This window comes from Squalius cephalus (assembly GCF_949319135.1).
Source record: "Squalius cephalus genome assembly, chromosome: 18".
NCBI classification, from domain to species: domain Eukaryota; kingdom Metazoa; phylum Chordata; class Actinopteri; order Cypriniformes; family Leuciscidae; genus Squalius; species Squalius cephalus.
In genome coordinates this window covers 30,837,247-30,864,688 of record NC_137139.1, presented here as the reverse complement: position 1 = coordinate 30,864,688, position 27,442 = coordinate 30,837,247, and the positions used below count along the sequence as shown (strand labels likewise).

The 27,442-nt window shown below is 36.5% G+C and overlaps 1 protein-coding gene and 1 long non-coding RNA gene across 2 annotated transcripts; both read left to right on the top strand.

The window, feature by feature from the left end:
- The first annotated feature begins 84 nt into the window (after positions 1-84).
- On the top strand, positions 85-17,871 carry scp2b (sterol carrier protein 2b). Its single transcript, XM_079850004.1, has 5 exons — positions 85-223; positions 1,555-1,654; positions 5,260-5,389; positions 13,561-13,640; positions 16,551-17,871. Exons 1-5 carry the CDS (start codon positions 129-131, stop codon positions 16,644-16,646), a joined length of 501 nt encoding a protein of 166 aa, XP_079706130.1. The 5' UTR covers positions 85-128; the 3' UTR covers positions 16,647-17,871.
- LOC307146153 lies at positions 12,465-12,775 on the top strand. Its single transcript, XR_013819052.1, has 2 exons — positions 12,465-12,602; positions 12,703-12,775. It is a non-coding gene; the product is annotated as an uncharacterized lncRNA (long non-coding RNA).
- Positions 17,872-27,442: the final 9,571 nt, after the last annotated feature.

Genomic DNA, 27,442 nt, shown 5'->3' with positions numbered 1-27,442 from the left:
AAAACATCACGCTATTTTTTCCTCTCAATCAGTGAACGAATGATAATGTCAGACCTGAATAATCAGTGTTTGATTATTCAGGTCTGGCTCGTGGCCACAGAACACGGAAGTAGCGCTCAGAAATACAAATGTATCGCCGAGTGTTGGATTGTCAGCGGCCTTCTGATCACCTGTCTGTCTGCTGTTCATATTCACCGACAATGCGTGTCCCACAGGTGTCAAGGTGAGGATGATGATGATCTAACCTGTGTTTACAGTGTGCTTATAATCACAGTGTGTGTTTGATGATGATTCTGCAGAGCTGAGAGAGTGTGACAGCATCCTATGGAGGTCATTTACTTCTCTGTGTGTGTGAGAGCCATTTATTACATGATTTCTGGATTTGATTCGCTAATATGAAACATTAAGGTTTTATATGATGACAGTGGATTGATCCAATGATTGAAAGGGATTCTTGGTTTATTAGAGCTCAAATTTGTTTAAAATCCTAGGAATGAGACATATTCAAGCACTTAAAATACCAAATGCACTGTAATTGTGCAAAGGTATTATGTATATAATGTGTTAATTTACATTATTTTCATTTAAAATAGATTTGTGTGTGTGTGTGTGTGTGTGTGTGTGTGTGTGTTTCACCCATGAGAAAACATCAATAATTGTGCAATTGTTCTTGAAATGTTCTTGATAAACAAAAAAAATGTGTGTGTCTTGTTTTTATCTTGCTGTCCCAGCATGTTTATGTGAGGGAAGTCTGAGTAACTCCACATGTGTGTTGTGTGATCAGTTCGTCCAGAGATCTGTGTCTGGATGTCTTCCTGTGCTTAAATAAGTACTGAACTTAATACAGCAGCCCCATTATTCTTTTTTCAGATTGAATATATGAAGTTTTAATATGTTTATGACAGGATGAGGAGAGAGAGAGAGAGAGAGGGGAAAGTATTGTGAAGAGATCAGGATGCTTGTAAGCCATGTTACTTCTTAAAGGGATAGTTTACCCAAATATCACTTACTAGGGATGCACCGATATGAACATTTTGTGCGATACTGATAATTCTTTATATCTGAAAGCCTATAACTGATATATTGGCCGAAAAATACCCCCCAAAAAATATTGCTTTTGAGAGCCTGATAACAAAAACAAAAGTCTCATCATTAATATGTCCCAAGCACACAATTATGATGTTCTCATTATAATTTTATGTTGCACTTTACTGTATCTTCCTTTTTTGAAGTAGTTCCAATCATATTTCAAGCAATTCAAAAGCATCATGTTGAACAGTGCGCATCTGAAGCATCTCAGCTGAAGGAAATAATCCATTATTTATTGGTTTTAATATATCGACCAAGTTTTCTTATTGGGCCGATAAAGATAACATTAAAAATGAACATAATCGGCCGATACCGATATGGTGGCCGATATATCGTGCATCTCTCTCATTTACTTATCCTCATGTTAGTTCCATATCTGTCCAGCTTTCCTTTTCCTGTGAATCACAGAGGAACTCTTTGAATTGTTCCTTGAGTGTGTGTTTCATGTATCTCTTTCATTCCCAGCTCTCCACAGATCCAGGCGCTGTCGACCAGTGCATCCTCAGGTCTAGAAGGCTTCAAAGCTCACGCTGTCTTCCAGGAGATCAATAAAAAGTTGCTTGAGGTATGGGAAAGCCTGCTTGGGTTAATTCATCTGAATTGGTTGGCTGTCGAGGTAAAGCCTCATTACACATCGGCGTCTCTGCCCGAGGCTGCATCAAGATGGATCAGAATTGGAGTTATTACCCAGCTTTAATCATGTCAGCAGTGATCCGCTGTCAGGCCTGCTTTTCCCTCGCTGGCTGATGGCAAAGCTTTTTATTCAGACTACAAAGTTATTGGGTGCTGAAAGGATCGTCATTTCATGAAACCCAAATCCCTTGGTTTTTATCTAGATGATTCATGTCATTTCATGTGCAACACATACTTTGATGAATCTGCAACATATGTGTCCATCCCCTCCACAAACTGCTGTTTCAACACCTGCTTTATACCTCAAATCGAGGCCTTTACCCGCTCAGCCTCGTCACCTGGGCTTACTGTGTATTGTTTCGAAATCAGACAAAAGGAGATTTTTGTAGTGTCCAAGCCAAGCCCAAGTTGTATATATGTGACCCTGGATCACAAAACCAGTCACAAGTCGCACGGGTATATCTGTGGCAATAGCCAACAATACATTATACGGGTCAAAATTATCCATTTGTCTTTTATGCCAAAAATCATTAGGATATTAAGTAAAGATCATGTTCCATGAAGATATTTTGTGAATTTCCTACCGTAAATATATACAACATTTATTTTTGTGAGTGAATGCAGCACAATCGCCAACATAAATGGACAACTTTAAAGGAGATTTTCTCAATGTTTTGATTTTTTTTGCACCCTCAGATTCTATATGTTCAAATAGTTGTATCTCGGTAATATTGCCCCATCCTAACAAACCATACATCAATGGAAAGCTTATTTATTCATGATAAATTCAGATGATGTATACATCTCATTTTCAAAATTGTGGTTGTTTTGTGGTCCATGGTCACATATGTTGAAGGTATATATATATATATATATATATATATAAATTAATATAAATAAATAAATAAATCAAAATTATTATTATTATTGCTTAAAACAAGCAAAATTATTTGCCAATGGGGTAAGAAAAATAATCTTAATTCAAACGGAAACAAGATTATTTTTCTTACCCAATTTGCAGATCATTTTTCTTGCTGTAAGCAAAAACTCACTTAATTTTGGCTTTTTTTTTTTTTTTTTTTTTTCAGGAAACAAGACATATGTTATATAATTTTATTACTTTAGTAAATGCATCATATTTAGATATTTGCACTGGAAACAAGATAATAATACTGAGTAAGAAAAGCATTCTTTGCAGTGTGTAATCAATAAATAAACCTAGGTATTTATACAAAGTAACTTGTCTAATGGGCTCTAATGGGGTTATTGTTGATCCGTGACACTCTCACCCTCTTGAGAGGCGAGACACTGATAATCTCTTACCATCAGCCACGCTTCAGCTTCTTCCAAAAAAAAAGGTCTCAAATAACAGCCTGTTACACAACAGAAGTAAAACCGCTGCATTTTCCGATCAGTTTTGCTTCATTACTCTCTTCAATGCAGTGTGTAATTTCACGAGTAAATTAAATGTCTCAGGCTGGAAGGCTGAGTGAGGCGGTCTATGTTACGAGCGCCACATTTCGCTGTTGTTTTTCAGCTATTTATGACTCTTCTGTTGTGTGTAACAGTGTGTAATAGGATGGAAATTTTGTTTATATGCAAAGCAAGTGTTTGGTAGCTTTTCATAACCTCTTTTTAAGTTTAAAATCAAGTATTTCAACCTATTTTATTTTTCTCGATCCTGCTGCCCCTTTCTGATGATCTTTTTGTGTTATATTCTAAATATAATGGGTAACACTTAAGTTAAAGGGATATTTCACCGCTGGAAAGATGAATGTGTATTTAAATTGGGTCATTTATGTAGTAGAAATGTGTAATAATTTTAGAAGTTGGTGCCTTCTAGACTGAGAAAAGCCAGAAAATGTATTTTTGGCTCATGTGGATGAAAGACAACAACTCCCAGAATGCACTTGCTTCGCTGCCCTACGAGGCCACTCCCAAGCCACGCCTACCGGTTACAGAGGGCAGTATCGGAAGAAATGATACAACTAGGCTACTAGTCGACTCGAAACTGAAAAGATGGCGTTTTATCGTGAGATCCCCCTATGAGCGGGTTGAAGACATGCGGGACGAGCTCCTCCTACTGGCTGTAGTCTCTCGCCTCTGGACAAACAAGCCTCCGATGATCATGACGCTAAATGACGTTATCAGAGTTTTTTTTCCAGACACACAATACAGTAATCTCTCGTCTCAGGGGGACATGAGGGAGGGAAGCACGGCCATTCCAAAATACTACCGGGTTTCTACTGATACAAAGCTTAATGCTAATCGGTGAAGTATCCCTTTAAGGGCTGCACGATATCGGAAAAAACTGACTTTGCGATATACATATAAAACATATACTGACATATAAAAACAATTTCACTAAACTCTATTTGAAAAGAATTAATTATTATAGAATGATTAGGGTGATTTTGTTGGGGAGTGAATCTGCATAGAAAATAATAAACAAATTACAAGCCTATAGATAAATACAATAGAACAAAGATACAAATTAAGTAAACAGTGCTTTGTTTTTCACGTAAATCTAACAGTATTCGGGTACAGAAATTGAATAATCAAATGTAAAATAACACTGCATAGTCTTCACTGAATAAATTAAATATGATTAATCTTTGTTAAATCTACAAAATTGATTTTTTCTTTGTATTTTGTGGTTTGATTATCATTAATAACAGACAGCAGTGGGTATATTAGGCTGCTGTCACTTTAAGACCGAATGCACGGATCCAATATAATGATACGCATCTGTTTTCTTTCTCAATTGTTTGCATTCACATAAGCCATATGCTACTGTGTTTACGCCGAAATTCCCGTCTCGATGAGTATTGACATGATTTTGCATGTGTACATCAAGCACAAATACACGTGAATGGTTTCAAATCGCTTGAATATTTAAACGGACAGGACCTAAAACACGTGCAAATTATGAATTTTTGCTGATGGTTAAACTTTGCAATAAATCCGAGAAATGTGCGTTTCGAACCGGGGTTCCTGGTCCATACGGATCATCTACTATCTCTATACTTGACATCGCACGTCCTGCGATCATGTGACTATCGCTGATGCACACATCGCGATATCGATGCTGAAACAATATATTGTGCAGCCCTTCACAAGTTAATGGATTAACTAACATAAACAAACAATGAGAAATATATTCTTACAGCATTATTATCTTTCGGCAATGTTAGTTAAAAGTGTTCATGTAACATTCATGTTAGTTCACAGTGCATTAACTAATGTTAACAGATTGAGCTGGATCTTAAAAATGTTGTAGTAAATGTTGAGATTAACATTAATAAATGCTATAGAAGTTTTGTTCTGATTTGGTACATGCTAAATAATGTAGTTAAACGAAACCTTATTGGAAAGTGTTACCATATAACGTCAGTAGCTTAAAATAAAACTTACACATTCATTTCTGTTTGAGGGAAAAGTTATCTCTTCATCGTTTAAATTTAGCTGCGGTTCACACAGTTTATGGTGGGTGTGCAACTGACGGGCTCTCGTGTGTGTGTGTGTGTGTGTGTGCAGGACGGAGAGCAGTTTGTGAAGAAGATTGGAGGTGTTTTTGCCTTCAAGGTGAAGGACGGGCCGGACGGAAAGGAAGCCATCTGGATCGTTGATGTTAAGAATGGAAAAGGCTCTGTTCACAATGATGCCGGTGAGTGTGTTTCTCTGTTATTAAATCTGGGTGAGGATGCAGATGCTACGAACATCTGCGACAGCTGACCTTTCCTAGTCTGTCAGTGTCTCGGGCTGGATGCACCTGGATCAGGTGGAGTTATTTTACATGAAAATAGCTGTAGGTTGAAGGAGAGGTTCGATATTTTCCCCAGTAGAAGTTTCCATGTGTCTTTCTGAAAACTGTGAACAATTACCAAAACACACACACCAAAACACACTTAAAATGAATAAAGAAAACTTAAAGGTGCACTGTGTAAGTTTTAGCTGCATCTAGTGGTGAGGTTGCGAATTGCACCCAACAGATTTTACGGTGGCTGACAGGAAGTGATGTCGTCGTCTGAGACAGCAGAGATTTGCCAGTTAAGCAATGAGGTTTCTTTACAAAGATAAATTAAGAAATTAGGTTTACTTAATTATTCAGTAAAACAATGTTATTGTGAATATTATTGTTACTTGTTCATCATTGTGTCAGTGTTTTATTCGCTGACTTTAGCTAGCTTCTTTGCACGAAGATCAACATAGTGACGAAACGCGTTTGTCCGTTCAGGGCCACTGTAGAAACTTGTCGGCGCATTTCAATGTAAGTGACCCGCGGTGTATGTAGATAGATAGAAATGGCTCATTCTAAGGTAATACAAACATAACGGTTCATAATGTAAGGTCTTTATACACCACTGAAAACATAGTTATACATATGATATAGGGCTGGGCGATATGGCCAAAAAAAGAATATCACGATATTTTTTTTTTATATCAGTCGATATCGATAATTATCACGATAAAAGTCAAATCTTTATTTCTTTAAAGTTTAAAGGCAGATTTTTGCTCCTAAGTGAAAGTTGTAGAAACCAGAGCGTTAACTGTGGTTTTAAACTACTCTTTATTGTCAGAACATATCATGACAAACATTTGTCATTTTTCCTTAACAAAATAAATATATTTATTGGACAATTTCTTAGTTTCTGCATGTGCTAAATTTTTTATTTTTTTTTTGGTAAAATGTAATATTCTGACTGTTTGAGTTTTATTAAACTTAACCATTGGTCATCCAGTATCATGCATTTAGATCATGATAACCACAGATAAAACCAGGGCTAGCCTATAGCACCTCACTATCATGGCAAAATGTAACTTTATGGTTTCTATGGTATTTGTATGAAAAACAGTAGTCTAAATACATTATTAAATACTGTAATTATATTCCATTAGTCCTTTAATACATTGTCTACATTAATAATACAATTCAATGTATATCCTACATTTCATAGTGCAGTTAATATTACTAAGCTAACAGTAAATCCGTGGTAAATGATGGGAATTTCAGCCTTCAGACTGTATCGTTGCGCACAGTTTGTCAGCGCTGTTTCATCTGCCTTTAAGCTGGTTTAAATCACTGAGACATTTGTGTTCCTCGCTGAATTCAAGCGCTTCTCACTGGATTTCGTGACCGAGACCGATCAGAGTAAACGCATCTGCTCTAATAACTTTAGTGAGCTCGCGCTCGCGCTGCCGTTCGGACTTTGAGCCGAGCGGATAAATGGTCCGTGTGGCGCGCGGTTCAAATGAGTTTCGTTCCGCTTTTGGCGCATAAACATTATCAAACATTTATCGACCTCTTGATATCGTTTTATCGAGAAAAATTATATCGCGATAATTATCGTTATCGTTTTATCGCCCAGCCCTAATATGATATTGCATTTCTGTCTACAGATCCTCCTAAATATTACACAATGCACCTTTTAACCTGTTAAGCTGCAACCCCACTTTTGAAAAATCCCCAGAAATGACATACCCAAACTGAAACAGATACAGTTCATGAACCCTTTGCACTAAAAGCACAAGTATGATCTCATTTGAAAGCTGACACCTGGTAGTTTATTGTAAATGTAGAATTAATTATTGTCATAATGATTTTTTTTTTTTTAAATAGCTTCAAAGTTTTGTAAAGTTATTAGAATTTTTTTTTTATGAAACATATTAATGAAAATAAAATTGAAGTTGGCACTGGAGCAATCTAGAAATGCACTACAGCTAAAGCCACATGTCTGACCATGTTATATTTAAAATATGAAGATAATAAGTCTAAAACTCTGTATTTAGTTAAATGTTTTTCAAGATCATGTCATGACTTTATTTTGATTAGGCTACTCTAAAAATGCTACTGATGTTTAGTCATCGTCTAAGCATCCATTCAGTCTTTTGTCTCTATTGTTTTGTGGTGCAAACGAGCCCCATTCAGTCTCAGTCTCCCCCTGCACACATTCACACCTCTCCAGCCTGGTTATGGCTCGAAATATGCATTTCTTTTGTCTGCATTATAGTTACTAACGACTGGCTATTCACAGGGTTTCAATTAGGGGTGGGGAAAAAATCGATTCTTAGATGAATCGCGATTCGGGACGTGGACGATTCTGAATCGATTCACAAATGTCAAAAATCGATTTTCAAAAAAAAAAAAAAAAAAAATCTAATAACGTAACATTGACGGAACGCAAAAGGCGGAACTCTGAAGCGGACGTGCAGTGCGCGGACAGTCTGTGGCGTACACATAACAGAGACGCGCACATAACAGACGCATGAAGGCTGAGCGCCAAATCCGAATGGCACCCTCTTCGTTAAAAGCTAACGTATGGAACATTGGCAATTTCATTGTGATCTATTTAGTATTTTTTTGTATGAGAGCTAATTTCTGTATTGTTTAGTTTTCACATCAATATGCTGATCTGTATGCAATATGTGCAATGCCAGTCACAAAAAGTTTGCCAAAAAAACATTTTGACTGTAAGTTACTCTCTGCAGAATGTTCATTCACTTTCTTTGCTATTTTTGATTGTGGTATACAGCAAACATTTCAAGTCATAACTCTTTATTATTTAGTTGTGTATAAGTCAAGAGCGACTTTGTATGTTACTAATTATTCAGAATATGCATAAGTCCACAAGCATTATACGTTATGATAGCTTCTGGTACATAATTCTATATTTTTGAACGAAAACTGTTTGTGAATTTGCTACAGCAAAATGTTTTTTTTTTGTCTGAAGGATTATATTGCTCTTTGGAAATAACAAGAGGATGTTGGTTAGAAGTCTATTATTCAGAATATGCTGAAGTTTGTATTAATTTACTACAAGTATGCTGCTAGTACAGGCACACATTTATTTTCCTGTTGGTTCTCAGCAATGTTGGGACATATGCTGGCAAATGTAACCTTACAGTTGACTTGCCAAATCACTTCCATTTGTTTTATTAATACAATTAATATAGGAAGTATTGGAAGTAAGTTCGTTATGGGTCATCATAAATACTTTGCTTTAAAAGTACCAAGTAAAAATATTTTTTCAATGTTTTTGATAAAAGGCACTTCCCTGAGAATTGAACTTAATAAATGTGAAAAAGACACTTTAATGTCTCCGTTTGTCATTCTGTATTGCAAAGCAGATGAGAGTAGATCATGATCAGAAACCTGATTAGAAATCATTATGAATAAAATCGAATTGTTTTGAATCGAAAATCTTTTTGAATCGAAAATCGATTTTGAATCGAATCGTGGCCTCAAGAATCGGAATCGAATCGAATCGTGAGATGGTAAAAGATTCCCACCCCTAGTTTCAATCCCTAATTTCTTTTATCAAAGTTCTCACTTCACATTTGAAGTGCACTAAATAGTGGTCAAATGCACTAAAACATATCAGTAAGCATTCTTATTTAGAACAAAATTCATAAAAGAATAACCCCTGGTGGCAGGTGCACCTGGGCTAGCTAGCATGTTAGCTTAGCACACCATCAATACACGACCATTTATGAGATTAAAACCATGTTTGTGCTCCAAACTTACTTCATAACGCAATCGAGTGTTTTAAATAATCTTCTGTGATATAATTTGGCTTCAGATAAAAAAAAAATCAGACAGAAAACATTATTTATAGTTTTATGCACGATGATAAAGTCTATATCGATTAGCATTACATTATAAATATAATCTATTATTATGAAAATACCTGGCATGGCTTGAAGAACACAGGCAAATCAAATATCATAGCAAACATGTTTATTGTCTTCAAAACATCTTTTATCTGCATATTACAGCGATCTCTGTAGCTTTGTGTGTAGCAGTGACGTCCTGGAATGTCACATGATTATGGCTCTTCTTCATGTCCCATATATGGATTATTTTTTGTGCATATAGCGCCCTCAGGCTATTGGTATGAATTGAAAACACTGCACATCTCAGTAAGAAGCGATCATAATGATTACATCGACGCATTTGGGTATAAATTCAATAAATATTATTCCTGTCTTTAGAAATATGACGTGAATCTATGAGAATATATCAATATTTCTCCAAGTTTGCACATTTTTGAGCTAAAAGCCCTGAAGGACGTTGTTTTGTGTATCGCTGTCATGACGACAGCACGGGAGTTTTTTATGAATGGAAGCAGCTGACGCCACTGATCTATATAGAATGACATTATATAGATCAGTGGCTGACGCGCATAATTCATATTAAAGGTATCGACTCATTTTTTCATTTCATAACTCCTGACACAAATTAAGACATAACTGTCACTATAAGTTTCTCAGAATACTATAGTGGTCAAATACTGAAACTTGAGTATTATATCTTTTTAATGATGTATAGTTTGTCAAGGTATAACATTAAATCTGATAGTAACTTTGAACTATATAAATAAAAAAACGCTTCAGTGCGCCCACGCACTGGTGAAGCTTAACAGGTTAAAACAAAAAAAACTTAATTGAACACAAAAACACACAATGTAATTTTAATTAATTATTGATTATTTTATACATTTATTTGATATTTCAAAATGACGTCACAGTAGGCGGAGTCACTGCGGGTTACTCCCACTGAGTGGCAACATTGGTGTTCAGTTCAAATGCTATAATGCTATAAAGCAGGGTTTCTCAAACTCGGTCCTGGAGGGCCACTGTCCTGCACAGTTTAGCTCCAACCCTGATCAAATACACCTAGCTGTGAGTTTCTAGTGATCCTGAAGACATTGATCAGCTTGCTCAGGTGTGTTTGATCAGGGTTGGAGCTAAACTGTGCAGGACAGTGGCCCTCCAGGACCGAGTTTGAGAAACCCTGCTAGAAAGGGTTAGTTCACCCAAAAATGAAAATACTGTCAGTAATTACTCACCCTCATGTTGTTCAAACCCCGTAAGACTTTCATTCATCTTCAGAACACAAATTAAGATATTTTTGATGAAATCTGAGAGCTGTCTCACTCCTCCATAGGCTTCTATGTAATTTCATTCTGCCGGTCCAGAAAAGTTAGTAAAGACATCGTTAAAATATTTCAAGTGACTACAGTGGCTCAACCTTAAGTTTATCAAGCGACGAGAATACTTTGCGCAAAAAAGCCCTAAAATAACGACTTTATTCAGCTCTTCATTTTCTTCTGTGTGGGTCTCGTGAGTTCACGAGAGCAACACGACGCATCCGCGAGAACTGAGATGACGCTCATGATCATTTGATGGGAAAGTGTGAAAGGTAAGCCATTCATTTTGCGATATTTTAAGGCACTTTTATGTTTCAAACATCCAGGAAATGCACACTTTAGAACCATTTTAAACAGGACATCGAGACTCATCTGCGTCATCTTCTCAGTTCTCACGCATGTGTCGTGTTGCTCTCGTGAACTCACTCAGACCCACACAGAAGAAAATGAAGAGTTGAATAAAGTCGTTATTTTAGGGCTTTTTTGCGCAAAGTATTCTCGTCGCTTGATAAACTTAAAGGGATAGTTCACTTTGAAATTAAATGTTGGTATGTTTTAGCTTACCTCAAGGGCATCCAAGATGTAGGTGTCTTTTTTTCCGCAGTAGTTTCAATTTTGATATTTTTAGGTCAAACCGTTCTTGTCTGTCAGTCATATAATGCAGGTCTATGGTCACTGTCTCAAAGAGCACTAAGACACGAAACGAGCGGTTTGTGTGAGAAAACGAACAGTATTTATATCGTTTTTTAACTCCTGTACACAGCCACGTTCAAGTGATCTGAGGGGCCTCGCGCATCCTGCTGTGTGACGTGTGCGCAGACTGGTTCATAGATATATACACTAGAATAGATGCCGCCTTGCCTACGGCATTCGTTCCAATGAACTGCCGTAGCCAAGGCGATATCTAGTGTATATATATCTATGCACCAGTCTGCGCACACGTCACACACCAGGATGCGCGCGCGCCCTCAGATCACTTGAACGTGGCTGTGTACAGGAGTTAAAAAACGATATAAATACTGTTCGTTTTCTCACACAAACCGCTCGTTTCGTGTCTTAGGCCATCAATGTGTACTTACGATGGGGAATTGTTTAATTTGGACGATGGGGAATTGTTTTAATTTGGACTCTGTGCATGTTCTTTGAGACCGTGACCACAGACCTGCATTATACGACTGACAGACAAGAACGGTTTGACCTAAAAATATCAAAATTGAAACTACTGCGGAAACAAAGACACCTACATCTTGGATGCCCTTGAGGTAAGCTAAAACATACCAAAATTTAATTTCAAAGTGAACTATCCCTTTAAGGTTGAGCCACTGTAGTCACTTGGACTATTTTAACAATGTCTTTAATAACTTTTCTGGACCAGCAGAATGAAATTACATAGAAGCCTATGGAGGAGTGAGACAGCTCTCAGATTTCATCTAAAATATCTTAATGGTATTCTTGGGTCTTACGGGGTTGGAACAACACGAGGGCGAGTAATTACTGACAGAATTTTAATTTTTGGGTGAACTAACCCTTTAAAGCTTTAACAAGTTTTAGGGCTGGGGGATATGGGGAGATATGACGATATAGAACAATGATATAAGTGATCATCCAGATTTATATCTACTTATATTGTATTTATAGTGTTGTCTAGCACAGTGCTTCTCAAACCTGTCCTGGCGTCTCCACATCACTGCACATTTTGTATGTCTACCTCATTTAACACACCGTATTCAACTCATCAGCTCATTAGTACAGACAGCAGGACTTGAATTGTGTGTGTGTGTGTGTGTGTCTGATGAGGGAGACACCCAAAATGTGCAATGGTGGAGAAGCACAGGTCTAGCAGATTAAGCGTTCACAGGCTTTTCTTTATGTGTTATTCCTCGGCGTCAAAATCACACATATAAATGTCAGGAAACCCGATTACTGGCCATATGGATTGCTGGTTATTTGGTGAGTATTAAGGATCCCTGTCAAGTTCATCTGCCTTTAATTTAAGAAGATAATCTTCTTTTTTACTTGCAGTATCCTATTAAATCCTGTCATGTTGCAGGATGTTTTGCCACTCAGTTCGGCTGAGCATACTGAGCATCGGGCTGACGTCAATGCATACCCTATATTCACAGGTGTGTGTGTCTGTCCACGGCCACGAGATTGGTGTGAAGGCTGAGAGGAAATGAAAGCAAGTGAGAGTGTGTGTTCGGTCTAATGACCAGGATCAAACCAGCTCACACATGCCGGATTCTGATTTGTTGTGTATCAAGAGCTAAAGACAGCGAAACAGCAAGTGCTGAGCTGTATTTTTCACCGCTCACTCCTGCTAGTTTCACCCCTATAAATGCCCCAATATACTATATTTATATATATATTTTTTTGTACTTCACTGGGGTAAAAAGATGTTAGAAATAGTTATACTGTAAGCAAACATCAGAATCGCTTTCATTCAGAATTACGGCTGTGTTTTTTCTCGTGGACATCTGACCTTGACGGACTGAACAGAAGAAATAAATCAGAGTAGGTTTCCATGTCAAAGAAGGCGGAGCCTCAGAGCCACACCCATTTATTACATAATGGTGTTTACATCAATCAAAACTAACTTTAGCTGGACAATAACTTTATTCTAGAGCTGCTGTAAAGCCAAACAATCTCTGTTACTGTAATTTCCTATTATCACTGTAAAGCTGCTTTGAAACAATCTATATTGTTAAAATCGCTATATAAATGAATATGCCTTGACTTGACTTGACTTGACTTGACTTTACCAGCCGGAGCCAACTTTCCCTGAAAGCTGCTTCAAACTTCCAAAATGAACTTCTTTTTGGCCTGATTTTGAAATAACTTCAGTTTGTTCTTCGATCTCATTTTAAGCATGTTGTGATCTTCAATGTTCATCTTCTCTTGTGTTTCTCAGAAAAGAAAGCAGACTGCACTATTGCCATGTCTGACTCTGACCTGCTGGACCTCATGACTGGAAAGATGAATCCACAGACCGTAAGTAGTGATGAAGCAGACAGCCAAATCACTAAAACAACCCTCTGTCTGTCTGTCTGTTTCAAATAAAATCAACCGTCTATCCTACTTTTCAGTTACAAGCTGGACTAAAAAAACTGTATTTATGCCCACATTAAAAATACATTTAACATCTACAAAACACGCTAAATTTATTTGAGGAATTGGTTCTCATTTTAAGCAAAAATCTTTTGAGTATCAGTTTAACTTTTTATTGATGCTTTTCAATCAGAGAGTTCCTGAAAGACAGACAATACAGTATTTGTTTCAACATATTAACCAAGAAATTAAACCAAAGCATTCCTTACTCTCTGTGTCAAATCTTTTTTGAGTATTGAACAGGAATTTAATATATGTTCTCTGAAAACTATTCTTCATATGTTGTGCAGTTTTGCTAATCTAGTAAATTTGCCTTGTTTTACGAATGTTTTGATGTTTTTACTGAAAACAAGATGCGACTCACAGTTTTTCATTAATTTGAACATCCTGTTACTCTACCATTCAAAAGTTTGTGGTCAAATTTTGGTTTGTTAAAATAAATGAATACCTCTATTCTGTAAGGATGCATTAAATTGATCAAAGGCAACAGTAAAGACATGTATATTGTTACAAAAAATCCGTTTCAAATTATTTCCTCTCTTTTAAACTTTCTATTCATCAAAGAATCCAGTTTTTTTTTTTATCGCAGTTTCCACAAATATGAAGCAGCACAACTGTTTTTCTACATTGATAATAATAATAAATGTTTCTTGAGCATCAAATCATCATATTACAATGATATCTGAAGGATCATGTGCCACTGAAGACTGGAGTAATGATGCTGAAAATTCAGCTTTGATCACAGGAATAAATTACATTTTACACTATATTACACTATATTCACAGAGAAAACAGTTATTTTAAATGGTAATAATATTACTGTTTCTGTAATCTGACTGACCCCACATTATTGAATGCTAGTGCATGTCAAATAATATAAGTTAAATAGTTTGCGAATGTCATTGTATCCTAACTTTTAAGCATACGTTGCATAAAATATCCTGGAAAATAATGTTTTGGAAAGAGTGGGAAGCCTAGAATGGCTGCAAAGGCAGATATCTGGCATTTCCAATTGATTTGTATGGTTATAATTATGATTTTGGCTGAACTCGGTCTCAGTTTTCCCGTTTGGATTTACCACAGAGACTCATCCCACATAACCCCGATGTTTTTCTTTCTTTGACTCTGTCTTGCGTAGGTTCACATAAGTGCAAGTGCCTGTGAATTCAAAGCAGTATTGTCTTTTAGCTACACGTGTGCTGTTGTTATCTTTTTTCTTTTTCTTTTTTTCAAACTGCAATTCACAATTGAATGAAAGAAATGTGGAGATATTTTGTCTTCAAGGCCTCTCCTTTCAGGGACATACATTTTAAGCATTTAAAAGCATAGTTTGTGTAGCCTCCCACCCTCCTTTTATGCATTGTCTCAAACCCGCCAACTGTTTTCCATGAACAATTTCTCCACACTCGCTTTCCTTTTCTAATACTAATGGCCTATGTTGAGGGAGATATTGTGGGGCCTTCCGTCTGGATCAGAATGAGTTTCTTTCCATGCCTCCAGGTTTCCACGCTTCCTCTAATCGAAGCTCTTCGCCCTTCATGGATATATATATATATATTAGGGCTGTCAAAAGATTAATCGCGATTAATCGCATCCAAAATAAAAGTTTGTGTTTACATAATATATGTGTGTGTACGGTGTATAATTATTTTGTATATATAAATACACACACATGCATGTATATATTTAAGAAATATTTGCATACATATACTGTATATATATTTATATAGTTTATATTATATATAAATATAATTTTTTTTATATATAAATAACACATTTTTCTTAAATATATACATGCATGTGTGTGTATTTATATATACAAATTTAATTATACACAGTACACACACATATATTATTAAAAACAAACTTTTATTTTGGATGTGATTAATCGCGATTAATCTTTTGACAGCCCTCATATATATATATATATATATATATATATATATATATATATATATATATATATATATATATATATATATATAAAATATCCATGAAGGGCGAAGAGCTTTGATTAGTGGAAGCGTGGAAACTTGGAAGCATGGAAAGAAACTCATTCTGCGTTCGTGATTATCAACCTTTATTATCTACCTATAGGTTATTGTAAGAGAAAAACAAATGTTTTCTCTACTTTTTGCTAAATATAGGTCAACAACTATACACAATGAAAACTACGAAATGAAAAGTGTCATTATTTTCATATTCAAGTCTTAGCCTTTTTTCTTCTTCAGTTTTTCATTTAAATTTCATTTTTATAATAAGTATAATTTATAATATATTTTTCATAAGTTTCCCGCATAATTCCATTCATAGAATGATCAGCATTCAAACTCTAACAGACAGTGATGACATTATTGTAATGTTTGTATGATTTATTTTGAAGGGTGAATAGTAACTGGTCTTCTTTCTTGGATTTGTTTTGCATATTTTTTTAATGCAATTGAAAAACAAAATCAGTGCCTTTATTGTAAAAGAAAATGACATTCTGCTTTGAAAGCTTACTGACATTTTTCTGAGATGGTTTTATGAGAAGCAATTTGAATATCAACAGATCCAAATGTTAATTTCACTGTTCACTGTTAATTTCAATGTTTTTCTATAAACAACCTCCCTTTTTGTATCTCTAAAAAGAAAAAGAAAAAGCCCTGGATGTTGTTTTTAAGAGACAAAACTTTGTATGTAAAGTCACAGAAAAATACTTCTACTGGACCACAAATGAATTGCTGTGTCTCAGGAGGTTAAGATCTTCAAAACCAATGTTAATCACGGTTTCATGTCCTCTCGTTCATGCAGGCGTTCTTTCAGGGCAAACTGAAGATCACTGGAAACATGGGAATGGCCATGAAGCTTCAAACTCTGCAGTTGCAGCCAGGCAAAGCCAAGCTGTAGGAGGCGGAGCCAAGCGAAGGGAGGGCGGAGCCTTGAGTAGCTCCTCCCACAGAGCTCACTCTATTAGAGTAGCAGCACAGGAGTCTGAGACCAGATGTGTTTCTGTGCTGTAGTGATCAGTCTCTTTCTAACCAGGGAAAGCGATAGTTCACCCAGAAATGAAAATGGTCATCGTTTACTCACCGTCGCTTTCCAGAACTTTCCCATTACAGTAGTTCATAATACTCGTGCACTATATTCTCACGTTGCAAAAAATGATTTTCTTCTTCAGTATTTTTTTGTTTTGGTTTTCCAGTACAAATATCTAAACATTTTAAACTCAGGATACATTTACTTGAAAAGCATTATTACAAGACTTTAAAATAATGGGGTCAGAAAAATGTACTGAATTTGAAGGAAAAACAAGATAATTCTGACATTTTTTTTCTTCTTTTTTTAAGCTTAAAGACTTAGTTTTGATAAGTTTTTCAGAAAGTAAAGCATGTAATTTGGCTTTTTAAGTTATTGTATCTTTGTTAGCTATTTGTGCTGGAAAACAAGACTAAAAAAAGCTTTTTTTTTTTGCAGTGTAGTCTTCTGGAGACAAACGAAAGATGTTATGAACTTTATACAGTCATATGGGTTTGGAACAACATGAAGGTGAGTGAATGATGCCAGAAATCTTATTTTTGGGTGAATTATTTAATGATGAATCACTGATAGATACTGATAAGTACTATGGAATTAATACTGTTCTTAATAAGATCGATTTGATAACTTTGATAAGTTTTAATAGGGATAAGGCACCCATAACTGTTTCAATTATATGTGTGTGTGGATCGATTTCCCCAATGCCTATCTGTGGTGTTAAATATGGTGTGTTTAAGGATTTTAATGGAAATGAGGCCTGGTAAAGTGTGTGTGTGTGAGAGAACTATCAACACACACTGCATGGTGTTGGGCTTTGATGGATGGATGTCTTGTTAAAATGTACGACAACATTGAAATTCATTCTCTTTGATCCTTATAGTTATCCTAGGTTTATTCTATTTCACTGCTTTGATAAAACAGACCAATTATAAACATGTCCATCAAATCAGTGAAATGGATAGATTTTATTGTATCCTTCAGCTATTATTGGAGCATCATTTCATGTGTGTCTCTCTCATGCTCGTCAATGAATTCTGCCCATCAGATGCTAAAATACTTTTGTACTAAATAAACTTAATCTTTCTCATGAAAATGGGAAGTGTCTGTTTTCACTCTCTCTGTAGATTGATGATGTTCTGTATGATGATAAGAGAAAAGCCTTCAGTTTGTGAAATATACGTCATCACTGCAGCTCTCTATATTAATTGTGCCAGCGAGAACCTCAATAACCAGGTTATTCCAAGTGGATTTAGTCTGTAATAAGTGTAATTTGAGTCACTTTGCATATAGGTGTAATAATAAAAATAAAATAAACATAAACAACAAAACGAAAGTAAAGTGGCAGCCCCTCACGGACGACTGCCGCACATAAACATAAAATAACAACAACATGAAGTCCAGTCCTGGTCCTCTCTCATCCTTCACTGTCGTCACTCCTCCTTTTATCCTTCAGGAGTTCCTCCGTGGGACTCGGGACCGGTGTGGATCATTAATACTCGCTCCGTTCCCACAGCTCTCGGCCCCGCCCTGCTTGTCACAACAGGTCTGCTAAACCTGTTCCTCCCTCGGGTCATTTACAAAACACATTGAGTGGATTCGAGGAGTTTTGTTGGTACAAATTTAAAAAAGTAACAGATTCTTCCCTCACGGGTCAATTTGACCCCTATGTGAATGAATGGAATGCGAGGAATGCTTCAGTACACATAGAAAAACCTAAAAATGCTCAAAATTCAATCTGAAAATGATTAATTATTTTATAATGTCTACATGTTTATCTGAATGCAAATGACTTTAGGACCCAGCGGAACAGCTCATTTGCTCCAAATAGTGCTATAAGGCCATCTAGTGCCTAGAGTCATCAAATATCTTTTTTTTTTTTTTTTTTTACGAGAGGTGGCAAAGACATCCAATGTAAGATATTTTACATTACATTTGGCAGACACTTTTATCCAAAGCGACATTTACATTCTTATCAGTTCCTGCTTTCCCTGGGAGTCGAACCCATGACCTTGGCGTTGCAAGCACCAACGCTCTACTGTTAGAGCTACAGGAAAGCTTTTGAGCTGAATTAAAAGGTTTAGGCATGAAATTGTGAGTTAATTTGAATTAAGGTGAAAGAATTTGAGGATTGTGCTTAAATTGCTAAATTACTATTTATTATTTATTGTTTAAATCTGCTTCAGAATGCCCTCTTGATTTAGCAAGAAAAAAGTCAAACATAAACCACCGCTTTTTCTTTTTGTTATGTGCTCTGATCATGTCGAAGCTTGTTTGCCTGTATATCATTCTCTTGCTCTTCTTGTGAGATGATCCAGTGTAAGTGTGTGTTCCAGCTCTCAGAAGTTTCCACTGGCCGGTGTCCAGTCTGCCACGCTTTTGTTTTTCCTTTGAAAACTTCAGCTGAAACACTAAATCCCTGAAACTGTTAATGAGCTCTGACCTACATTCCACAGCTGAGACCTTCTCTCTTTCCTTCGTTCCAAACCTTTATACAGATCACATGCATTACTAGTATAGTATACTGTATTATTATTATTATTATTAGGGAAATTTGAATTGTAGCTGAAAGGACCTTTTTCACATTTCCAGGGTTCCCAGAAGCGGAAGTCATCATAGTTGGGTAAACTTCAATAGCGGTGAATGGAAACGACAGCTAATAAGCGGCAATAGCAAAAGAAAAAGAATCCCTGATAGAATCTCCACAACTTTTCAAAAGAGGGAAAAACAATCTAGAGAAATTGATGACGTTGGTCAGAAGAGACGGAAAGATGTCAAATTTGCTGTCACTCCCTCAGCTGTAGATTTAGCTGCGTTAATTTGTGTTTTTGTAAATGTGTGTAAAATGTTTTAAAAAATGAAACCTTTACTTGATTTGCATGTTGATAAATGTGGAAACGCGTCGTCACAGTCTGTGAAAGGGTCCATTGTGTGTTTCTGTGCCACTAGTGTTCCAAGTGAATTTGCATTTTGCAGAAATTCAAACAAGTTTCCTGAATATTTCCCCCTGTGCTATTGATCAGGCAAACAATGGACAAAACAAAGCTGATGCTGTCAATCATAAACATATGCACAACAGGCACAGAACGTTCACCTAATGTTAGAGTTTGATTGTACTTTTGTGATCTAATTCCTGATGTTTTAGGAACATTATATTTTTTGTTATATTATTATTATCATTATTATTATTATTATTATAACAATAACCATACACCATTATTCACAGAATGTTCCAAGAACTAAAGATTGTCTGAGACAGCCTACTGGCAGATTTTTATTATTATTTGCAGAGTAATTAATACATTAATACATAATTGTTATTTTAACATTATTATCATTATAATTTTGTTATTAATTATACTTTTATTTTGGCATATTATTATTAATAGTAATAATTTGAAAATAGATGACATTATAAATGCTGAATATTAACATTTATGTAATTTATTATATAATAATTTTCTGCTGTTTAAATGCACTAAGACCCTAAAGGTGAAGTCTTTTCTTTCTTTTTATTTTTTACTGCTTTTAAGTAGGTTTTAGTGGTTAAAATCACTGTGAAACACAACCTCATTGTTTCATTACTTTAAAGGCACACTGCAGTTTCCGTTTTTCTGAAACAGCGACTCCTAGAGTACTTGTATTTAACGTTACTGTGGTAAATACCACTCACGCAGAGCCGTCTCTGCACTCACGGCCTGATCCCCGATTTGTTTTCTTCGTCGACTCTGCCATGATTCCACTGATCTATATAGAATGACATTGTATGTCATTATATAGATCAGTGCATGATTCACGTCTGAAATGCGTGCTAGTATCTTCCATAGAGGCTGCTTCATATGTTGTTGATGTATGTGACGTCGTGCCATAAAGCAAGTCGTGATTCTCGCAACATTTGTCGGGGCGCCAACTCTCAAACTTTTTGTTATTTTTATTTTTTATTAATGTTTATTACAAACTCTCGTGGAGACAACAGCAAAACAGGCAAGGCATCAACAAAATGTTTAATTTGACAATGAAAAAAATAAAATAAATAAAATAAGGCATTGTTCTCAAATAAATGATATGTGTTACAGGATCAAAAACATTTCAGCAGCATAACAAATAGCTTCTACAGTTAGTTTAGAGTTTTTTACAAGGTTCCAGGAGGATAATCCAACTCTCAAACTTGCATTGCTTGGTTTGCCAGCGACGAGTTCGCCCTACTACGAGTTCGTTTACCATCAAAGTGACTTCGAAGCTGTTATATTAAAGGGGACATATCATGCTAAATCCACTTTTTTAGCCCTTAAATGCATTTTGTTGTATATTTGGAGTGTTTAGAAGTACAGAAAAGTTGAAATTATTCTCTTCAGGTGCTTCGTTGATATCTTTATATTCTGTTTTGGCCTTATTTTTCAACCTGTTCAGATTTTTCTGTTCTCTATGACGTTTTTTGAACTATTACGTCACAGTATTTGCAGCGGAACTGCCAAATAAGGACATTGACTTCCAGCCCAACACTTCGAGCAATCCGCCATTTTTATTTCTCGCTGCAATTTTGTAGTCCAAGCTAAAAGATGCAGAAGTTACGAGAGGGTAAGTTTAAATGTTCGGTTGTTGGATGTAGTAACCCACACGCTTCATTACACCGTCTAATGTAGATGAACTGCCGTGCCTGTGACAGGGCGCATGTTTAACTGAAAGAACGAGCAGAGAGAGAGAGACCCGGTCGCGTGCACGCACTCTCTCTCTCTTCGGAGCCAGGCGAAAATGTAAACAAGACACCGTTTCCGAACTAGATGCTGTCTTGCTCTCTCTCCCTCGCACATATTAATCAAAATAAATCGACACGGTGGTAAAAGGTCAGAAGACCAAAGTTTCATGTGCAAATACAGTAACACACCATTGCGATACATCCATATGAAGACGTTGTTCTGCAGGTTCGTCGTCTTCATTTTCATCTCGCTCCGGCTCCGACTCTGGCTCGAACATGTAAGGCTGGCTGGACAAGTCTTCCGTTGTTGACATTTTGTTAATAACGTGTGAATAAAAAGATTCTGTGCCGCTAGATAATCGTATCTCTGCTATCAGACTACAAAAATGGCCGAACGGGGTGGAGTTGAACCGAGTGTCACCTCTGCATCCTGGAGAGGGGGCGGGGTAAGAAGTGTCTCAATTGTATTTAAAGAGACCGCACCAAAACGAGTTGCTCTCAGACGCACATCAGAAAAGGGGTAGAAAAGGGGCCTGTGGAGCTATAATAATGAGGAATTCAGACCCAAGCATTGCAGTTCTGCTTTATATAGACTACAAATGTATGATTTATATGTAAAAAGGAACGATTTAAAAGCATGATATGTCTCCTTTAAAGGGGGGGTGAAATGCTCATTTTCACTCAATCTCCTGTTAATCTTGAGTACCTATAGAGTAGTATTGCATCCTTCATATCTCCAAAAAGTCTTTAGTTTTATTAAATTTATTAAAGAAAGATAGGCTGTACCGAGTCTTTCCGGAAAAAACCGAGCGTCTGGAGGCGGGCCGTGTGGGCGAAGCCAGAGCATCCGTCGATCTGGGCTTTGTTTATAAAACATTCATCGTCGAAATGCAGGGAACAAACAGTCTACACAACTCGTTTCTGCATCCACTGTTCCTAACGCTGGGTTCTTTGGTAAGCTTTCCCTCACATCCAAAAACACACTTTGGAGACACTATGCAGCGCTGCCGATGATTTCCTGTTGAAGCGCGTTGATGTGCGCGGTCTCGCTCTCCTCTGGTCGACGTGTGCGCGGCCGCGCTTTTCCGGGAGAAATGCTCATATAAGGAGTTCCACTCTGGTCTACGTCATTAGATCCACGGTCGAAAAAAAAAACAGCCGAAACTTGTACCAACCCGGAAGTAAGATTTTCGGCACAGAAATTCTCCGTTATTCGTCCAAAATATTTAAAAAAAACTTTGGCCATGTTTAGCATGAGAATCCATCTCTTTAACACTGTAAACAACTCTGAATACATGAAACACCATTGTACCCCCCCTTTAAGGTACAGATCTTGCATAGTGTCTATACTCTAAAATCTGATTAGATGAGCTGCTAGAAATAGGCAATATATATGCATACCTGTTATTGCACATCTCTGTTGAACTTTATATCAAGATTCCAGGTGTTACTGTATGCTAAAGAAAAAGAATTGATTATAGGGATTTTTATTAGTTCAATTATTGTTTGAAAGTATTCCAGTTGCATTTTATCAAGTCAAGTCACCATTTATACAATACAGATTGTTTCAAGCCGCTTTATCGTAATAAACACAGGAAAATAATGATTCAATGAAGCAAACAGAGTTTAATTCTAGTAAAGCAGCTGTAAAAAGACGACAGTGTCATTGTTCAGCTTGAGTCAGTTCAGTGTTGATTCAGTTCTGTTCAATAACTGTGTAAAGATCATCAAATATGAAATTAGTTATATTCATCTATAAAGCAGCTCTGTAGAAAACCGTGATTTTTTATAAAAGCATGACTTGAGGCTCCACTTTCTGATTTTTCATGGTTAAGAGTGTTTCCTCTTTGCTTCATGCTGAACACCGCTTACCGTGGTAAAATCACTGACACACTTTAGAGTTATTTTTACTAAATAGCTTTATATAATGTGTTGCTCATTCTAAGTGCTCTTGCATTGCTTTAACTCCAAGCCATTGACATTAGCTTGACTGGAGTGGAGTGAGTTTAAAACACATTAAGTAGTGAACGGGTGCTTTGAAACTTCTTAAACCTGCATACATGAAAACACGCGTGGAATGTAGAACTTCAGAATTGATTGAGATTCTTACATTTACAGATAGATGTTGTTTTTCTCTGGTTTTAAAGAAACACTGAGAAAGCAATGCATTGTCTATGCTTCTACTCACAGTGTCCTGGAGCTTTTGCCGTGAATTGCCTGTTAAGAGCTCTGCGTTTCTCCGTAGGCGTTTTTTACATCCCACGTTTCTCAGCGTCCTTCACTGTATAATTGTTTCCTCTTTTTTATTTTCCTGAGAGCTGAACTCAAAGCATCAAGTGCACATTTGAAGAACTCAACGCATCTATTGGTGCTTAAATCTAAAGAGAAGAGCTAAAAACAAGTGAAATGGCGCTTCCGTTTGTGTTATTAATGTGTGCTGTAGGTCTGACCTCAGGGAGTGTTTCCCGGTCAGACTGACTTCTCCAGGAAGAGTTTTTTCAGGAATTACATTTCTAGGCCATCAGTTTTATTGTCTGTTTCCGTAGATCAGCCTCCAGACACAGAGGAGTAAAAAGAGGATTTTATTAAACTGCGAAACTGACCAGATGTTTAGCCACACAAAACGCTTAAAACATTTTCTCTCTGTGTTCTTTCTTCTATCTTAGTTTCATATACAGAGACTATAAGTGAGTCATACTGAAATTTTGTTTGGTGATGCTATAGCCTAGTGGCACAGAAACACACTTCAGCTTTAAGAATCATTGACTATGATGAGATTTTTACACATTAAGCTTATTTATTTTCTGCATTGAAGAGAAACTTTCAGATAGATGACGGTTTTTTGTTTTGTTTTTTGTAAACCAACCCGTAAGTTACCATCACTCTGTTTTCTTCAACCAAAACCCAGTGATTCTTACATATTTTGTGCATCATGATAATAATTTTCACAAATGAACAACATTTATGAATTTTGAAGCCTAAACACAGGTAGTAAAAAGCTAAACAAATTAACTACACTACAGTCACATGACTTCAATGTCACCACCAATACGCTTCAACAACTCTTTCAGTCTTTATTTTAAAACATTTTCCCTAAAAGTTTGAGTTATAATAATTTGCAAGTGTGCGATTATAAACATAATGAGTCTGTGGAAGTGAGTAGATGATGTTTAGTCCCGTTTAGAAACTTGTTATTGCTGATGTATTTTTATGTCGTAGAATAAGACAATGAAAATATCTTGCGGTGAACTTTGGGTGAACTGTCACTTTGACAAACAACAGGATTCGGGTTTTGTTTTTATGCGTCATATCTGACTATACATCTTTTAAATTGTGTCATATTTCATGTTTATAGTCAAAATGTTTAGATTGTAAATTCATCTTTAATATGTGAGTGATCTGCAGGATGAATGCAACTGTGTTCATTCCAGTTTATTTGGCTGAAAGACAAATGTGTCTAGACTGGATGGAGAGGGTTAAGCGAGTATGTTTGCAGGTTTCATCATTGAATTCATAAGAGATTTCATGTGTTCAGGGTGTTGAAGGTCAGTCTGACTCACTTTAACAGGCACTGATGAATGTGTCAATTATTTGGAAATGCAATGTGATTAATTAATGATGTCTGGATTGCAATACCTGTGTAATGTGTGAGGAAGCTTATTCCAATTCTTCTCATGTGACTCTCAGACATTCACGAGACAGGAAATCATAACGAGGTTATCATATTTTCATCAATGCAATTTTTTTGTTGGTGTATGTTAGAAAAAGGGTGTATTTGCATCAGGTATATTCATTATTGGTTCTTTTTTACTATGATATGATGTGACTGAAAATGAACCATCCCAGAAATAAAGGAATATGGTTATGTATTTCCAGACTGAATCATGCAAGTTGACCCAGAAGTGTCTTGAAGGCTCGTTAATTATTTGACATGTTTGTGCCAAAACATGTTTGGAGAATTAGTGTTAATAGATGATTCATTCATTTGTCTGTTGTGAATTTGATATTTGGCGACTAGAAAAGAATCCTAAGTTTATTTGTCAAAAGCTGGGCCAAGAAATAATGTAATACAAAATAAATGAGGAACATGAGAAATTCAATATTCATAGTAGTTGTTTTACTTATAAAAGTTAGAGCAGAGGTGAGATGTGGAAGTGGTTTTTGTTTTTCGTCTCTGTGTAAGTGCCTTAGTTTTTCCGGTTGTGGTTAAGTGCTTGTAGAAGATTTTTTTGCCTTTTCATCCAGCATTAGACTTAAAGAAAGCAGTGGCCCTACTGACCCTAATCCCCATTGTCTAGTTTTATAGCAATTAAGAAATCTCAGTGCATTCAAAAGGTCTGCAAGTGCTGCAGTCTTGAGTTAATGACTGTGAAATGTGTTGACCTCGTTGTTTTATCATCAGAGTTTGTCCTTGGTGTGCTTGTGGATTCTGCATCCCGCTCACTTTGTCCCTGCGTTTCTGCCTAGAAACAAGTCCAGTTTTCCAAGGATGAAACAGTGCTTTCTTCCTGTTGAAAACTTGGAGAATTCTAATGCCTGCATCTGCATATGATGCAGCTTTTGTACATTAATACATTGGATGCATAGTACACTTAGGTCAACGTGAAATTAAAATTAGCCCTGTATATTTTTATTTTATACACCTATTTCAACTTAAAAAAAGTTCAGTTGCTGCCTTACATTTTTAAATATAATCAAATTGGCTGTACTGTCCTTCTTCCAAAGTGTGTTTTTGTGTTGAAGCATATTATAAGTGTTTACATTTGAGTCCTGTCGGGATGGTTTTCGTGGTAAATGGCGTACATACGTCACTCTCCCGTGTGTGTCTCGTCAGATCCGTAAAAACAGAGAAAAATCGCTCAGGCTGCTTTGCTGCATGTCTGGTGTGTACGTGTGTGTGTGTGGTGTGTGTGTGGCAGGGGTTAGTGAAAGGTTGACATGAAGCAGTTAAATCTCCATCCTCCAGAGAATCACCCGTTTTAAACAAACGCTGAACAGAGGAGAGTCTGCTGGCAGAAACAGAACGAGACAGAGCTCGTAATAAAACAAGAATCAACATCGGCTCGGCTTTTCGATGATGACGAGAACTGAGGGATTTGAAACGTTGTAAAAGCGACGCGGAGATGATGGTGTTTTTATTACTCAACATGCGAGTAAGGTGTTTTATTGAACAGATAATTGCCATATGTTGCTCTTTAACAGTGCTCATTGTAAAGCATTATCTATTGTGAAGATCAGTTGTTGTAGCGCTGTGCTGGAATTTATTGTCTATTGTTGGGTAAAGCTACAGTAATGTTTTCAGCTAGTCAACTTGAAATCCTTTCCATCTAAACTGGTCATATCTCTTAAGCCTAGTATGAATGTTTTATGAGCAGAAGAATCTTTCTCTCTTTAGCGCTTTTTACAATAGATTGTTTCAAAGCAGCTTTACAGTGATAACAGGAAATAAATAATGCAACAAAGTGTTTTTCTAGAAGATATATATAGATATATATATAGCCGCTATGGAGTAAACCATGATGTTATCATCTAGCTCTGTTCAGTTCTCATATAGTGGTGTCAATGCAGGCAGATCAATAACTGTACTTGAGAGTTCATTAACATGTGGTGTCAATGGCGGACGCACAAAGCTTAATATTACGCTTTTTTTTAAGAAATCACGGCAAGATGAGCGAGACGGAGAAAAAGAGCCTACTTCACCTTTCCACGAGGAGACGAAGGGTGAAGCAGCACTTGAGGCTTCTTATTTCCAGGACTGGAAAGTGAGACACAAATCGGCACAATGCCAAATGATTTCTTCTCATAATAGCAGAAACAACTTAAAATACTCCATCATTTATGGTCATACAGATAAGAGTGAGACATCATTTGAAACTGTAAAGGGTTATTTGTGTATACCCCCCCCCCCCCCCCCCCCCAAAAAAACAAACAAACAAACATTGTGCTTTTGTAAAATAAAGAAAAGGACAGGATG

What these genes read in the sequence shown, in the direction of transcription:
- scp2b (XM_079850004.1), top strand. Translation starts at nt 129, where the DNA reads ATGTATCGCCGAGTGTTGGATTGTCAGCGGCCTTCTGATCACCTGTCT. An exon ending in CGTGTCCCACAGGTGTCAAG is followed by an intron (nt 224 to 1,554) that starts GTGAGGATGATG and finishes TTTCATTCCCAG; the next exon opens with CTCTCCACAGATCCAGGCGC. An exon ending in TCAATAAAAAGTTGCTTGAG is followed by an intron (nt 1,655 to 5,259) that starts GTATGGGAAAGC and finishes GTGTGTGTGCAG; the next exon opens with GACGGAGAGCAGTTTGTGAA.